The sequence below is a fragment of the Scyliorhinus canicula genome, chromosome 1 (assembly GCF_902713615.1).
Source record: "Scyliorhinus canicula chromosome 1, sScyCan1.1, whole genome shotgun sequence".
Lineage (NCBI taxonomy): Eukaryota > Metazoa > Chordata > Chondrichthyes > Carcharhiniformes > Scyliorhinidae > Scyliorhinus > Scyliorhinus canicula.
Window position 1 is genome coordinate 11,530,694 of NC_052146.1, and position 18,013 is coordinate 11,548,706.

An 18,013-nucleotide genomic window follows, 5' to 3' on the forward strand; every position below is an offset into this window, starting at 1 on the left:
ACGGTTATTGTCCTCCAGACACGGTAATTGTCCCTCAGACACGGTTACTATCCCTCAGACACGGTTATTGTCCCTCAGACACGGTTATTGTCCCTCAGACACGGTTACTGTCCCTCAGAGACGGTTACTATCCCTCAGACACGGTTATTGTCCCTCAGACACGGTTATTGTCACTCAGACACGGTTATTGTCCCTCAGACACGGTTACTGTCACTCAGACACGGTTATTGTCCCTCAGACACGGTTATTGTCCCTCAGACACGGTTATTGTCACTCAGACACGGTTATTGTCCCTCAGACACGGTTACTGTCACTCAGACACGGTTATTGTCCCTCAGACACGGTTATTGTCCCTCAGACACGGTTACTGTCCCTCAGACACGGTTACTGTCAGTCAGACACGGTTACTGTCCCTCAGAGACGGTTACTATCCCTCAGACACGGTTATTGTCCCTCAGACACGGCTATTGTCCCTCAGACACGGTTACTATCCCTCAGACACGGTTATTGTCCCTCAGACACGGTTACTATCCCTCAGACACGGTTATTGTCCCTCAGACACGGTTACTGTCCCTCAGAGACGGTTACTATCCCTCAGACACGGTTATTGTCCCTCAGACACGGTTACTGTCCCTCAGAGACGGTTACTATCCCTCAGACACGGTTATTGTCCCTCAGACACGGTTATTGTCCCTCAGACACGGTTACTATCCCTCAGACACGGTTATTGTCCCTCAGACACGGTTACTGTCCCTGAGAGACGGTTATTGTCCCTCAGAGACGGTTATCGTCCCTCAGACACGGTTATTGTCGCTCTCACGGCGGTTGTTCCTCGGAGGCGGTGACGGGTTTGCGCTCAGGCAGCGCGGCGGGCAGCGACCCGGGGTCCTCAGGCCGGGCAAGATGGCGGCGCTGAGGCTGTGGAGCCGCTTCCGGAGGAAGGGAGACGGCAGGGGGGCCCGGGGGCTGGCAGGGGGTGAGAGCCGGGGACTGGGCTGGTAGGGTAGGGTAGGGTGTGTGTGTGTAGGGGCTGGGGCTGGTAGGGTGTGTGTAGGGGCACGGGGTGCTGGCAGCTGGGGGGCAGGTGGTGTGGGGTATCTGGGGGGGGGGGGGGGGGGGGCTGGCAGGTGGTGTGGGGTATCTGTGGGGGCTGGCAGGTGGCAGGCTGGCAGCTAAGGTTGGGGCTGGGGGGGCTGGCAGCTAGGTGGCAGGTGGGAATGGGGCATGGTGTTGGCAGCTGGGGGATCTGGGCAAGCTGGGGTTGGGGCTGGGGGTGCTGGCAGCTGGGGGATCTGGGCAAGCTGGGGTTGGGGCTGGGGGTGCTGGCAGCTGGGGGATCTGGGCAAGCTGGGGTTGGGGCTGGGGGTGCTGGCAGCTGGGGGACCTGGGCAGGCTGGCAGGTGGGTTGAGCCCGGGGTTGGGGAGGGGCCAGGGGTGGAAGGCGGGGGACAGCCTGGGAAGGAGGGGGCTGGGGGGGATGGGGAAGGAGGAGCCTGGGCCGACGGGGGCGCATGGTGGGTTACAGAGGGTTTGGTGAGGGAGAGGGGCAGCCGGGAGCTGGCGGGTGGAGTGGGATGGGGGGATGAATGAATCTGGGCCCTGGGGCTGGCGAGAGGGAGGGGGTCACTCAATGCTTCTCAGAGGCGCCGACCGGGGGGCAGCGCCGTTCAATGGAGCTCAGACAGCGTATTCTCTGTACCCCTCATAGAATCCCTACGGTGCAGAAGGATGCTATTTGGCCCATTGAGTCTGTACTGACGCGCCAAAAGAGCACTCTACCTAGGCCCATGCCCCCTTCCTATCCCTGTAACCCAGTAGCCCCACCTAACCTTTGGACACTCGGGGGCAATTTAACGTGGCCAATCCACCTAACCTAATCTTTGGACTGTGGGAGGAAACCGGAGCACTCGGAGAAAACCCACGCAGACATGGGAAAACGTGCAAACTGCACACAGACAGTAGTCACCTTGTCCCCATTCGTCTTCTGTCATCTGTTGTCCGCATTGCATTTTCCTCACACCTTATGTTCGCCACCAGCAAAAAGATGATTTGCTGAGAATTTCCCAAATAATTTGATATTTGTTTGCTGAGAGAGTGCCCCAAGCTGTTGGACTAGCATGCCAATTAGTTCAGGCATTTTCAACCTTGTTCGCCATGCTGGGGTGCTTGACCTTTTCATCCCCATTTGTAAAAGAACTTTAGTACTCCAGGACTGGGACTGCTAACCATCATCTCACGAACGTCTGCTGAATCTTAGAATGACCCATTGTAAAGCTGTGAATCTCCTTGGCTCAAATGTTTTTCATTTTGGCTTTTTCATTAATTTGCAGGAAAATACGAGTACGACCTGTTAGTGATCGGAGGCGGTTCTGGTGGTCTTGCCTGTTCTAAAGAAGGTAGAACTTAATTAATACTAACCAGGGCACTTCTCATTGAGTATATAGAACATAGAACATAGAACGATACAGCGCAGTACAGGCCCTTCGGCCCACGATGTTGCCCCGACATGGGAAGTCAAAAACTAAAGGCCATCTAACCTACACTATGCCATTATCATCCATATGCTTATCCAATAAACTTTTAAATGCCCTCAATGTTGGCGAGTGCACTACTGTTGCAGGTAGGGCGTTCCACGGCCTCACCACTCTTTGCGTAAAAAACCTACCTCTGACCTCTGTCCTATATTTATTACCCCTCAATTTAAGGCTATGTCCCCTCGTGCTAGCCACCTCAATCCGTGGGAGAAGGCTCTCACTGTCCACCCTATCTAATCCTCTGATCATTTTGTATGCCTCTATTAAGTCACCTCTTAACCTTCTTCTCTCCAACGAAAACAACCTCAAGTCCATCAGCCTTTCCCCATAAGATTTTCCCTCCATACCAGGCAACATCCTGGTAAATCTCCTCTGCACCCGTTCCAAAGCTTCCACGTCCTTCCTATATGAAATGAAAATCGCTTATTGTCACGAGCAGGCTTCAATGAAGTTACTGTGAAAAGCCCCTAGTCGCCACATTCCGGCGCCTGTCCGGGGAGGCTGGTACGGGAATCGAACCGTGCTGCTGGCCTGCTTGGTCTGCTTTAAAAGCCAGCGATTTAGCCTGGTGAGCTAAACCAGCCCCTTGAGGCGACCAGAACTGTACGCAATACTCCAAATGCGGCCGTACCAGAGTTTTGTACAGCTGCAACATGACCTCATGGCTCCGGAACTCAATCCCTCTACCAATAAAGGCCAACACACCATAGGCCTTCTTCACAACCCTATCAACCTGGGTGGCAACTTTCAGGGATCTGTGTACATGAACACCGAGATCCCTCTGCTCATCCACACTACCAAGAATTTTACCATTAGCCAAATAGTCCGCATTCCTGTTATTCTTTCCAAAGTTAATCACCTCACACTTCTCTACATTAAACTCCATTTGCCACCTCTCACCTGTTACGGAAATGCTCAATGAAGAGCAGAAAGTAGGGATATTGGTAAATGGGTCTAATTAAGATTCATCGGCACGGACTAATGATCGGGGATGAGAGTTCAAAACCCAGCACTGCAGCCGGGGAATTTAGATTCTGTGAATTCAACAAATCTGGAGTAGAGAGGTACCATTAGTAATGGATTGTAAAACCAATTGCTTCATTGTCCTGTTGGGAAGGAAATCTGCCGTCCGTCCCTGGTCTGGCCTGCATGTCCAACAGCAACATGGTTGACTCTTAACTGCCCTCTGAAATAGCCCAGCAAACCTCTCCTTTGCATTGGAATTGTCAATAAATGCTGAGCCTAGTCAGCAGTGCCCACAGTCTCCTGAATGAACCAAAAAACAATTGTAATTGAATTCCAAGCAGGGATGGAACTTTATATTTATATGGGCAGCACGGTAGCACAGTGGTTAGCACTGTTGCTTCACAGCACCAGGGCCCCAGGGTCGACTCCCGGCTTGGGTCACTGTCTGTGCGGAGTCTGCACGTTCTCCCTGAGTCTGTGTGGGTTTCCTCCGGGTGCTCTGGTTTCCTCCCACAAGTTTTGAAAGACGTGGTGCTGTTAGGTAATTTGGACATTCTGAATTCTCCCTCTGTGTACCCGAGCAGGCGCCGGAATGTGGCGACTAGGGGATTTTCACAGTAACTCCATTGCAGTGTTAATGTAAGCCTACTTGTGACAATAATAAAGATTATTAGATTATTATTAATATTTAAATTCAGAAAATATTGAAGACAGATAATTGCCAAAATCTTTTGAAAGCCGGAAAGTAAGTTGATCAAGCTACCAAAAACACCTGATTGGATCCTGGATTTTATTAAAGAAATAAAGGGTTCAAAAGCTGATGCTAAACCTATACAAATAAACCATTAAGCCATGGTCTGAATGTTGTGTCCAGTTTTGGATGCCTTGCTTTAGGAGAGATTTGAAGTCCATGGAATTGGCACAGAAATGATCTGCTAAGGTGATAGCATCAGTGAGAGGCTTTAGATATAACGAAAGTCTAAATATGGGACTTTCTTCGTTAGATCAGCGAAGGTAGAGTAGAGTCGCATGGATTCAAAACGTTGACACTATTTTCCCTCTACACAAGCTGCCAGATGTGTTTTTCCAGCTTTTTCTGTTTTTGTTCAGGATAACTGTGAGGGGGCCTCACGGTAGCATGGTGGTTAGCATCAATGCTTCACAGCTCCAGTGGTCCCAGGTTCGATTCCTGGCTGGGTCACTGTCTGTGTGGAGTCTGCACGTCCTCCCCGTGTGTGCGTGGGTTTCCTCCGGGTGCTCCGGTTTCCTCCCACAGTCCAAAGATGTGCGGGTTAGGTGGATTGGCCATGCTAAATTGCCCGTAGTGTAAGGTTAATGGGGGGGATTGTTGGGTTACGGGTATACGGGTTACGTGGGTTTAAGTAGGGTGATCATTGCTCGGCACAACATCGAGGGCCGAAGGGCCTGTTCTGTGCTGTACTGTTCTATGTTATGTTCTATAAAGGGAGACCTGATTGGGGGTCTCCAAAATTGAGGGATTTTGGTAAGCTAATTCAGGAAACAACTGCTTCATTGTCACTCGAGAAGATAAACTTAAGATCATAACCAAAGGAACAGCACAATGGGTTCAGAGAATTTTCCGTGCAAATGGATTGGATTTGTTTATTGTCACGTGTACCGAGGTTCAGTGAAAAGTATTTTTCTGTCAGCAGCTCAACAGATCATTAAGTACATGGGAAGAAAAGGGAATAAAAGAAAATACATAATAGGGCAACATACAATGTAAGTTGATAAGCACCGGGATCGGATGAAGCATACAGGGTGCAGTGTTAATGAGGTCAGTCGATAAGAGGGTCGTTTAGGAGTCTGGTAACAGCGGGGAAGAAGCTGTTTTTGAGTCTGTTCGTGCGTGTTCTCAGACTTTTGTATCTCCTGCCTGATGGAAGAAGTTGGAAGAGTGAGTAAGCCGGGTGGGAGGGGTCTTTGATTATGCTGCCCGCTTTCCCCAGGCAGCTTTACATAGTGTTTTTTTACAGCATAGAAACTGATCATTGGGCCCAAGTGGTCTGTGCTGGTGGCTTTGCTTCAGACAAGCCACTTCTCGTCCTTCATTTCATTGTCCACATAACCTTTCTATCTCGTGTTTATCCAGTTGTCCCAAAATGAATTTATCGTTTTCATCCACTACTTCCTACAATAGTTAGTTTCACATTCTAACAGTTCTCTGGGTAAAGAGTGTAAGGAATGAACGTGGGAACAACAGCAATGATGGTACTTTCACAGAGTTTGTGCGGGTGCAATGGGTCAAAAAGCTCAGTCTGCCATGTAACAATGTAAGAAATTAAACTATTGCACTGTCTAATTTAAATGATTATGAAATGTACTTTGGCAAACTTTTATGAATGAAGTACAGTTTTTGAGGAAAGTACGGCCAAGTGTAGATCAGCTTGTGGATAAAACGTTTGTTCAAGTGGTGCCCTCAAACCACACTCACCACTAAAGGGACAGAGCTGCCTTGTTGTGATTTTGAAAGTTCTGTTTGGTCAATGAACCAGGTCTTATGCTCTGCAGGCTGCGATTCTGCAGACTGCGATTCTGCAGGCTGTGATTCTGCAGACTGCGATTCTGTAGGCTGTGATTCTGCAGACTGCGATTCTGCGGTCTGTGATTCTGCAGACTGCGAATCTGCGGTCTGTGATTCTGCAGACTGCGATTCTGCAGGCTGCGATTTTGCAGACTGCGATTCTGTAGGCTGTGATTCTGCAGACTGCGATTCTGCGGGCTGCGATTCTGCAGGCTGCGATTCTGTAGGCTGTGATTCTGCAGACTGCGATTCTGCGGTCTGTGATTCTGCAGACTGCGATTCTGTAGGCTGCGATTCTGCAGACTGCGATTCTGCAGGCTGCGATTCTGTAGGCTGCGATTCTGCAGATTGCGATTCTGCAGACTGCGATTCTGCGGTCTGTGATTCTGCAGACTGCGATTCTGCGGTCTGTGATTCTGTAGGCTGCAATTCTGTAGGCTGCGATTCTGCAGACTGCGATTCTGTAGGTTGCGATTCTGTAGGCTGCTATTCTGCGGACTGCGATTCTGCGGACTGCGATTCTGTGGACTGCGATTCTGTGGACTGCGATTCTGTGGACTGCGATTCTGTGGACTGCGATTCTGCGGTCTGATTCTGCAGGCTGCGATTCTGCAGACTGCGATTCTGTAGGCTGCGATTCTGTAGGCTGCGATTCTGCAGACTGCGATTCTGCGGTCTGTGATTCTGCAGACTGCGATTCTGCGGTCTGCGATTCTGCGGTCTGCGATTCTGCAGGCTGCGATTCTGTAGGCTGCGATTCTGTAGGCTGCGATTCTGCAGACTGCGATTCTGCAGACTGCGATTCTGTAGGCTGCGATTCTGTAGGCTGTGATTCTGCAGACTGCGATTCTGTAGGCTGCGATTCTGCAGACTGCGATTCTGCGGTCTGTGATTCTGCAGACTGCGATTCTGTAGGCTGCGATTCTGCAGACTGCGATTCTGCAGACTGCGATTCTGCAGGCTGCGATTCTGCAGGCTGCGATTCTGCAGGCTGCGATTCTGCAGACTGCGATTCTGCAGGCTGCGATTCTGCAGACTGCGATTCTGCGGTCTGTGATTCTGCAGACTGCGATTCTGCGGTCTGCGATTCTGCAGACTGCGATTCTGCGGTCTGTGATTCTGCGGTCTGCGATTCTGTAGGCTGCGTTTCTGCAGACTGCGATTCTGCAGGCTGCGATTCTGTAGGCTGTGATTCTGCAGACTGCGATTCTGCGGTCTGTGATTCTGCAGACTGCGATTCTGCAGACTGCGATTCTGCAGACTGCGATTCTGCAGGCTGCGATTCTGTAGGCTGCGATTCTGCGGTCTGTGATTCTGCAGACTGCGATTCTGCAGACTGCGATTCTGCAGACTGCGATTCTGCAGGCTGCGATTCTGTAGGCTGCGATTCTGCAGATTGCGATTCTGCAGACTGCGATTCTGTGGTCTGTGATTCTGCAGACTGCGATTCTGCGGTCTGTGATTCTGTGGTCTGCGATTCTGTAGGCTGCAATTCTGTAGGCTGCGATTCTGCAGACTGCGATTCTGTAGGTTGCGATTCTGTAGGCTGCTATTCTGCAGACTGCGATTCTGCGGGCTGCGATTCTGTGGGCTGCGATTCTGCGGGCTGTGATTGCGGGCTGAGATTCTGCGGGCTGCGATTCTGCGGGCTGCGATTCTGCGGGCTGCTTTCTGCGGGCTGCGATTCTGCAGGCTGCGGTTCTGCAGGCTGCGATTCTGCAGACTGCGATTCTGCGGACTGCGATTCTGCGGACTGCTATTCTGCAGACTGCGATTCTGCGGACTGCGATTCTGCGGGCTGCGATTCTGCGGGCTGCGATTCTGCGGAATGCGGTTCTGCGGGCTGCGATTCTGCAGAATGCGGTTCTGTGATTTTGCAGGCTGCCAGACTGCAATTCTGCGGCTGCGATTCTGACTTTGGTTAATCAGCGAATAAATAAATCATCAAAAAGGAATCAGAATTCTTTGTTAAACCACTAGGTGGAGGACTTCACTTGCAAGAACCTAAAGGGTGAATATTTAATCTCCTTTCTTGGCCCAGCATGCTGAAAGGGAATACTGTTAATTTGACATTTTAGTGAGTTTACTAAATTAAATTTGTCACTTGTATATCAAGATACAAAATTCTCCCTCTTTCTAACGCATTCTGATCCAATCTCCTTGTACCCTTCCTTGTGCCGCTCAGCGTCCCCCTGACTAAGGGGCTGGTCGGGCATCCTTTTCCAATATATCCTTGTTAAGCTGGTGATTATATGGTCTGCGAGCACAATGCAGATGGTGGTACATTTGTCCATTACCATTTAATGTGTAGATGCAAGCATTACTCTCTTAATCACTGTTGTTTGGCTGTTGTGTGGAACAGATTGTCATTCTAATCACTGTCTCTATATAATTCCCTCTAGCGGCCCTGTATGACAGACAAGTAGCGGTGTTAGATTATGTGGAGCTGTCACCTAAAGGTAAGAAAATAGATTCCCATGTTAAAACTGCTTAAAGCTAGGGCTGGTCACCTGTACTTCTCTACCCTTGAATATCTAACATTACATTCTGAATGGCAAAGTACTGGAATTTGAATGCTGTCACTGCATTGATGAGACTCAACCGCTGCCATTGCCTTCAATAAGCAAGACAAAACTGCCACAAAAGTCACTCCAATCCTTTTTTTTTTAAATTTAGAGTACCCAATTATTTTTTCCAATTAAGTGGCAATTTAGCGTGGCCAATCCACCTATCCTGCACATCTTTGGGTTGTGGGGGTGAAACCCACGCAAACACGGGGAGAACGTGCAAACTCCACACAGACGGTGACCCAGGGCCGGGATTCGAACCCGGATCCTCAGCGCCGTAGGCAGCAATGCTAACCACTGTGCCACTGTGCTGCCCCTAGTCACTCCAATCCTGTCCTGCTGGAGGGAACTGTCACGTGTTTTAGTTTTAATCTTGGTATTTATTGATGTAGTATATTCATTGAATGAAAGCAGCTACTTCATTAAACTGGGGTTTGTGGCCTGATCCTTTAACATAAAATGATTTGCGGCACACAAGCAGGCCATTCAGCCCATCTTGTCTGTGCCGGCTAAGAAAGAATAATCCAGCCTAATCCCACCCTCACTCTTGGCCAATTGCCCTGTAGGCATCAAAGTGCATAACCAAGTGTTTTTTAAATGCGATGAGGGTTTCTGCCTCTATCCCTTTCAGATGGTGCCAGACCTGACCCACCTCTGGTCAAAAAGAATTACTCCTTAACTCCCCTTCAATACATCCATCTATTAGTTGGTTTAGCACAGGGCTAAATTGCTGGCTTTGGAAGCAGACCAAGGTAGGCCAGCAGCACAGTTCAATTCCCGTACCAGCCTCCCCGAACAGGCGCTGGAATGTGGCGGCTAGGGGCTTTTCACAGTAACTTCATTTGAAGCCTACTTGTGACAATAAGCGATTTTCATTTCATTTTCAATTACTTCAAAATTATGCCCTCTGATTATTGACCCCTCTGCTCAGGGAATTAAGTGCTTCCTATCCTCTCTGTCTTGGTCTCTCATAATTTTATTCACCTCAATTAAATTTTCCAACAACCCCAATTTATCCGGCCGTTCCTCATCATGCCTCACAGAGCTTGGGATCGTGGCTCGATTCCGACCTTGGGTGACTGTCTGGAGTTTGCACATGCTCCCCGTGTCTGCGTGCGTTTCTGCCGGGTGCTCTGGTTTCCAAGTCCAAAGATGTGCAGGTTAGGTGGATTGGGCATGTTAAATATGTCCCTTGGTGTCTAAAAATTGAGTTGGTTTAGCACAGTGGGCTAAACAGCTGGCTTGTAATACAGAACAAGGCCAGCAGCGCGGGTTCAATTCCCGTACCGGCCTCCCCGAACAGGCGCCGGAATGTGCCGACTAGGGACTTTTCACAGTAACTTCTTTGAAGCCGACTTGTGACAATAAGCGATTATTATTATTATTATTATTAATCCGTGTGGAGTTTGCACACCGTGTGGAGTTTGCACATTCTCCCCATGTCTGCGTGGGTTTCACCCCCGCAACCCAAAGATGTGCAGGTTAGGTGGATTGGCCACGCTAAATTGCCACTTAATTGGAAAAAAATAATTGGCTACTCTAAATTTATAAAAAAAAATTAAAAATTATTATTATTAATAAAATGTGCAGGTCAGGTGGGGTGACGGGGATACGGTGGGAGGTGTGGGCCGACGCAGGGTGCTCTTTTGTAGGGTTCATGCATACTCGATGGGCCGAATGGCCTCCTTCTGCACTGTGGACATTCTATGAATGGATAATTAAAATTCTCCATTTCTGGCAACATCGTTGTAAATCTGTCCCCTCTCTAATGTAATCCACAAATAGTAAATGTATACTTTGGCAGGGTGTGACCATATAATTTGATGATTCCTATTAGACAAACACTTTTTTGTCTAAGCTCCAGACAGTGACCCATGCTGGGTTCAGTTCCACCAGTGTCCAAACTATAGCTGCCAGTAGCCGTCTTCTGCCTTCCCCAAGTGACCTGGACACACGGTAAAATTGGTTGAAGGTCCCTCCAGTGTACAGTAAACGGGAACACTAATATGGGAAACTGAAATAAAATTACATTAATTAGATTCAAAGTCTCGGTAGTAATCTGCAGTCTTTCTATTTCTCTAAAGTACCATAAGTAATATTCTCCTCAATGGAAGTAAGTTGCACTGAGATGTTGAGTGGTCGTTTGTAGTGACTTGGACCTTCTGGCAGGGTTGACTCTGCTTCCCTAGTGGAACTAAGCCCTAACTGCAGCTTCCTGGCAGACTTGTCTGTGGCTACAGGTGAACCTCAACTCCACTGCTCAGCTGGGTCCTGATCCAAACCATAAAACATGCCCTGGATTTCCAGTCTCAAAGAGGCCTGAACCCTGTCTACCAATCCCCACCACCCGTGAGCCCCAGCACTAGCGTTTAGAGTTGTCCAAAGAAGGCTAGAACTCAGTGGAGGGTTGAGACTTTTTAGGAACGGAAGCAATTTGTAAACGGAACTGCGAGTGCTTCCGTGTGCCTGTGTTGGCTGCTGCTCAGGATTGAGCTCCATGGTCTTGCTACTCCTGCCTCACCTGCAGCCAGCCTCCTCTTGCACTCCCTCACTTTCACTCCCTCATTAAGACTCCGGCACCTTCCCCCCTCCCCAGTTGAATGCAGCCTGATTTCTGCTGACGTTTGGCCTGTTCAACTAAAGTTTTCTGTGCGGCCCCATTTTATATTCCTACCTACCTTATTACTGAAACAGGCAGTCAGAAAGTAAGGCCTCTGAAGCACTTTACCGCCCTTTGACCATGGCTGAGGTTTGATACCACATGGAGGAGATTTTAAGAAAAGGTTTATTTAAACAGAGGAATCAGAAAGTAGAGACCTATGATGCTAAAATGTATGCTTAAAAATTCCATATGCAGACTATAAAACAAATGAAGAGGTGCTTAATATTGCAGGAGCAAAAATAACGACTCCCCCTGGCATGGCGGGGGTACCTGTTGGAACTCGTGAGAAGGTTAAGTTTGACCCGAGGGGAAGGATGGAGGGGTTCTATAATTTGTGGGCGTTATTCATTATGCACTTTCAAGAATTGGATTACATCGAACATTAGCCGGGGGGTGGGGGTGTTTGGGGGAGGGGGACTCTTTGTGTTAATGGTGACTATGGGTGATTCCTTATTCCTTTTTGTTGTTTGTTTATGTTAACATGCGGGCTAATGTTTGGTGGGAGGATGGGATTGTTGTTGTTGATATGGGGGATTGACATTATATTCGTTACTGCTTATTATTTATTGTTGGTCGGTGTAAATTTGGGAGAAAAATGTGAAAAAGGAGGCGAATGAACATATTTTTTTAAAAAAGGACTGCTTCTCCCAAAGGGTTGTCAATCTGTAGAATTCGTTAATCCAGAGTGCGGTGGATGCTGGGAAGGGGAGTAAATTTAAGGAGGAGTTAGACAGATTTTTTTTCCAATTAAGGGGCAATTTAGCGTGGCCAATTCACCTACCCTGCACATCTTTGGGTTGTGGGGGTGAGACCCACGCAGACTCGGGGAGAGTGTGCAAACTCCACATGGGCAGTGACCCGGGGCCGGAATTGAACCCAGGCCCTCAGCGGCCTGATACAGCAGTGGTAACTGGACAGATTTTTAATTGGTGATGGGTTGAAGGGTTAAGGAGAATGGGCAGAATGGTGGAGTTAAGGCCAGGATGAGATCAGCCATGATCGAATGGCGGAGCAGACTCGATTGGCCAAATGGCCTAATTCTGCTCCTACACTTGATGAACATAGAACATAGAACATTACAGCGCAGTACAGGCCCTTCGGCCCTCGATGTTGCGCCGACCTGTGAAACCCCTCTAAAGCCCATCTACACTATTCCCTTATTGTCCATATGCCTATCCAATGACCATTTGAATGCGTTTAGTGTTGGCGAGTCCACTACTGTTGCAGGCAGGGCATTCCACGCCCTTACTAATCGCGCCCTATATACTTCCCTAAAAGGTGGAACCCCAACATTAATGGTCTTTTAATTGATCTCCTGTGCACCCTTTCAAAGCCTTAATGTTATCAATCATGTGAGGAGACCAAAATTGGACACAATATTCCAACTAAAGCTTGATAAAGATCTTTTATAACAAATTAAACATGAGCATACAATGCAGCCACACACAAATGCATACATACGCCTAAATGGACGAACATAATGCTCATGTACACACAAACAGACTCATAAATACAGGCACACATTCGTACACACAAATAAACACAGGTAACCACAAGCACAGTTTATTTCTCACCTCTCCCTGCCAGTGGTCTAACTCAGGCATGATGCCATCTGGTGCCATTTGGTGCCCTGCTCAAGGACAAGAGCTTAAGCGCCAAGGGCAAGATCGTAGCCCATTCAAAACCCACCAACTACCAAGAATCTTACCATTAGCCCAGTACTCTGTCTTCCTGTTATTCCTTCCAAAAAGAATCACCTCACACTTTTCTACATTAAACTCTATTTGCCACCTGTCAGCCCAGCTCTGCAGCTTATCTATATCCCTCTGTAACTTGTAACATCCTTCTGCACTGTCCACAACTCCACCGACTTTAGTGTCATCTGCAAATTTACTCACCCATCCTTCTATGCCCTCCTCCATGTCATTTATAAAAAAGGCAAACAGCAGTGGCCCCAAAACAGATCCTGTGGTACACCACTAGTAACTGGACTCCAGTCTGAACATTTCCCATCAACCACCACCCTTTGTCTTCTTCCAGCTAGCCAATTTCTGATCCAAACTGCTAAATCACCCTGAATCCCATGCCCCCATATTTTCTGCAATAGCCTACCGTGGGGAACCTTATCAAACGCTTTACTGAAATCCATATACACCACATCAACTGCTTTACCCTCATCCACCTGTTTGGTCACCTTCTCAAAGAACTCAATAAGGTTTGTGAGGCACGACCTACCCTTCACAAAACCATGTTGACTATCTCTAATCAAATTATTCCTTTCCAGATGATTATACATCCTATCTCTTATAAGCCTTTCCAATACTTTGCCCACAACAGAAGTAAGGCTCACTGGTCTATAGTTACCGGGGTTGTCTCTACCCCCCTTCTTGAACAAGGGGGCAACATTTGCTATCCTCCAGTCTTCTGGCACTATTCCTGTAGACAAAAATGACTTAAAGATCAAAGCCAAAGGCTCAGCAATCTCCTCCCTAGCTTCCCAGAGCTTGTTATGAGCTTGTAAAAAGTGACATCCAGAAAATAAATGTTGGCCATTTGATCAGAGCTGAAAAGCTGCAGAGATGTCTTCTAGAGGGGCAAGTGGGGGGGGCAGCAGAAAAAGGAGGTTGACCTAGGTGCAGTTGATTGACGGACATCAGCGAGCAGGTGCAGACAGAGTGGATGTTTGAGGCTATTGCAAAACAGACTAGCTTGATGGCAGATGTCCAGGCACAAGCAGGAGAAGACAGGTGGAAATACCATTTTTGCTTTAATAAGTGTGAATCACATCAATTTCAATTTATGTTCAAAATAAAACCTAAAGATCAGACCAGATTTGGTTGGTTGGTAGCACTCTTGCTTCTGAATCAGTTGTGGGTTAAAGCCCCACCCCAGAGACTTGAGTATATAATCTGGCCATGACGTTTTGATCCAGAGGGTGGGCTGCGCTGTTGGTGCCATATTTCAGATGAGAGGTTTGGCTGAGGCCCTGCCTGCCTGTGTAGGTGGGTGTAAAAGATGCTTTGAGATGTCCTGAAGACGGGAAAAGTATGCAATTGCAAGTCATTTTTAAAAATTCAACCTTGTGTGTTGTTTTTTTACTTTGGAATGTGACAATTGTTTTGTTGCAAGAAGGTGTGCAACTTATATCATTGTTTGCTGTCTTCTAGGCACGAGATGGGGTCTTGGTGGTACTTGTGTCAATGTAGGCTGTATTCCCAAAAAGCTAATGCACCATGCAGCCCTGCTGGGGGGTGCCATTAAAGATGCCAAGAATTATGGTTGGGATTTATCCCTGCCTGTGCACCACGACTGGTATGTTCAAAATTTCAACAAGTAAAAATAAATGCAGTTAATTATTTGGTTGTTTCATTATGTTGTGCATCGCATCTGTGAGGGCCTGAGGAGTGGGGAGGAATTTATTCCAGGAGGATAGATTATACAAACTGCAATAAATCACAATGAGAGGGGTAAATTAATCTTTACTCCAGGCAGGTGGATGGAAGAATGAATGGGCAATCCACCATGCTTGCACTCCCATGGCGTTAGCTGCACAGGCATATTGGCGTAAACCTGAGAGTTGGTTGCCTTCTCCCTCCTGTTCAGTAGAGAAGAATGCTCAGATTCGGGGACATAGAAGTACAGTTTGCCTCCTTAAATTTCAAGTCAGCAATGCCTCAGTCGGCAGAATTCTTACCGCAAAGTCAGAAAATTTTGAGGGACCAATCACCATCAAAGACTCGAGTGCACATTAATTTAGGTGGACACGACAGCGCAGTCCGGTGGGAGTGCTGCATTGTCCATCGTGTCATCTTTCGATCAGAAGTCCAGAGGTCAAGATGGGGATGTGAAGAAGAGTCATACAGAATCGAAATGTTAACTCTGTTTCTCTCGCGCGGATGATGCCGTACCTGCTGAGACTTTCCAGCATTTTCTGTTTTTATTTCAGATTTCCAGGATCTATGATATTTTGCTTTTCTGAAAGTGAGATCTAGTTCCCTAGTCGGTGTTGTTCCCCTCGGTCAGCGTTACTCCCTCCAGGGAGTGTGGATGGTCTGGCGCGCCCCCCCCCCCCCCCCCCCCCCCCCCCCCCCCCCCCCCCCCCCCCCCCCCCAGTCAGCATTGTCATAAACATATAAATGAGCCACGTAAATTATTTTTGTGGGATCTTGCTGTGTGTAAATTGGCTGCCCTTTTTAAGTGTATTGCCACAGTGACTTTAAATGTAACCCATTACTTGTCAAGAGCTTTTGGGGTGATGTGGCGATGTGATCAGGGACCATCTAAATGCAGTTTTGTTTTGGAAATTGTGTGCCTAGTTTGTGTTGAGTCATTGTGTTTTACAGCACAGAAAGAGGCCCTTCGGCCCGTCCTGTCTGCGCCAGCCATCAAGCACCTATCCTCATCCCATTTTGCAGAACTTGGTCTAAAACCTCGTATGCTATGGCGTTCCAAGTGCTTATCTCTGTAATGTAGTGAGGGTTCCTGCCTCTACCAACTTTTCAGGCAGCGAGTTCCAGATTCTCACTACCCTCTGGGTGAAAACGTTTTTCCTCAAATTTCCTCCACATCTCTTGCCCCTTGCGTTAAATCTATGCCCCTGTTTATTGACCCCTCTAAGGGGAAAGGTAATAATAACAATCTCTATTAGTGTCACAAGTAGGATTACATTAACACTGCAATGAAGTTACTGTGAAAAGCCCCTAGTCACCAGACTCCGCCGCCTGTTCGGGTACACAGAGGGAGAATTCAGAAGGCCCAATTCCTCTAACAGCACGTCTTTCGGGAATTGTGGGAGGAAACCGGAGCGCCCAGAGGAAACCCACGCAGGCACAGGGAGAAGTGAAGACTGCATAGCCAGTGACCCAAGCGGAAACCAAACCCGGGTCCCTGGTGTTGTGAAGCAACAGTGCTAACCATTGTGCTACAGTGCCGTCCAAGGTTCCTTCCTATCTACGTCCCTCATTTTGTTTTTAATTTTTAGAGTACCCTATTATATTTTCTTTTTCTTTCCAATTAAGGGGCAATTTAGTGTGGCCAATCCATCTAACCTGCACATCTTTGGGTTGTGGGGGTGAAGCCCACGCTGACACGGGGAGAATGTGCAAACTCCACACGGACAGTGAGCGAGGGCCGGGATTTGAACCCGGGTCTTCAGTGCCAAAGTCCCAGTGCTACCCACTGCGCCCCTTTCTATGTCCCTCATAACTTTGTATACCTCGATCAGGCCTCCAGTCTTTTCTGCCCTTAAGGAAAACAACCTCAGCCTAACCAGCCTCTTTGACCACTTTAGCTGTTAAACCTGAATCTCTCCCTTGACTACATATGCACACTTTCTTTAGGGTTGGGAGTCATTGAATAGAAGTCAGCATTGTGAATCCTGGTTGCCTGGTTTTGAGATGTTTAACCACTTATAATACTTCTGCCATGATCCAGGCTAAGCTAACTTGGCACTCTGGCGCTGGAACCTGGGCTCACCTGGTCTGAATGACATTTTGCTATCATGGCAACCATAGGTTGATGCAAGCAACTTTGGCATCACCGGTGCATCATAACTAATAGATGTTTTGCCTTTGTGCAAGCAATAGTTTCTCCTTTCTCTGCACGTGGAGCATTTTGGAGTGCTGCCATTTAATAGATTGTGATTTATTGTACAGTTTGTACAATGAGAGGAGTGCAATTCATGTTTACACTGATGGATAAATGGGAGTTTGTGGTTAGCATAAAACTGCTGGTCAGGACATGTTTTAATGTCGGTGCTTCACTAGCAGAGCCATTAAAAACAAAATTAGGTCATTCTAGAGAGTTATGATTATCCTTAACATCCTTTACTTCTATTTCTGTTGATTAATTGGTGGGAGTGTGGTGGTGCAAGGTGTTTTAATAACTTCCTGACCTGATTATGTGAGGGAACAGAAGTAACATTGGTACAAAGTGCTGTAGTAGCAATAAAGGATGTTACGTTTTAAAGTTTATTTGTTGTAAATCACAGTTGACAGGATTGCTAAAAATACAAAATGTCTCCTTGGGTTCCTGGATTTCATAATCTTTATTGTCACAAGTAGACTTACATTAACACTGCAATGAGGTTACTGTGAAAAGCCCCGAGTCACCGCATTCTGGCACCTGTTCTGGTACACACAGGGAGAATTCAGAATGTCCAATTCACCAAACGGGATTTGTGGGAGGAAACCAGAGCAACCAGAGGAAACTCTCACAGACACGGGGCGAATGTGCAGACAGTGACCTGAGCCGGGAATCGAACCCGAGACCCTGGAGCTGTGAAGCAACAGTGCTAACCACTGTGCTACCGTGCCGTCTTTCTTTGTATCAGAACAAATACCTCTCTTGACTAATGAACTAATGTCGGTTCAAACAGACTTACAAGCACTGACTGGATAGTTTTTTAGCAAGTACCACAGATGAGTGCCAATATTGGTGTTGACCAGATCTCTTAGCTGTACAACAGTTATCATTGTCTCTGTATCAGAGATAATTGGTCACATCAGGGTAACATGATATTGGGGATCACCAGCTAGGCAGTATTTGTGCCTTTTAATGCCTTTTTTGATTGACACTATTGTATGATTGGGAACACCACCCTTGAATTATAAGTATAGAAGCTGGAGGAGGTCATTTGACCCTTCGAGCCTGCTCCAACATTCAAAAAGATCAGGCTGATCGTCTATGCCAACTCTGCCTTTCCTGCATTATCCCCATACCCTTTGATCGCCTTCGTTTC

At 47.6% G+C, this 18,013-nt stretch overlaps 1 protein-coding gene across 1 annotated transcript in view; it reads left to right on the forward strand.

Annotated features, from left to right (window-relative positions):
- Window positions 1-890: 890 nt before the first annotated feature.
- txnrd2.2 (thioredoxin reductase 2, tandem duplicate 2) overlaps window positions 891-18,013 on the forward strand; it is a 120,551-nt gene continuing 103,428 nt past the window's right edge. The window contains exons 1-4 of the mRNA XM_038809445.1: window positions 891-976; window positions 2,331-2,396; window positions 8,448-8,504; window positions 14,442-14,586. Coding sequence (XP_038665373.1) covers window positions 904-976; window positions 2,331-2,396; window positions 8,448-8,504; window positions 14,442-14,586 — 341 coding nt within the window. The 5' untranslated portion in view covers window positions 891-903. The remainder of the gene's footprint in view (window positions 977-2,330; window positions 2,397-8,447; window positions 8,505-14,441; window positions 14,587-18,013) is intronic.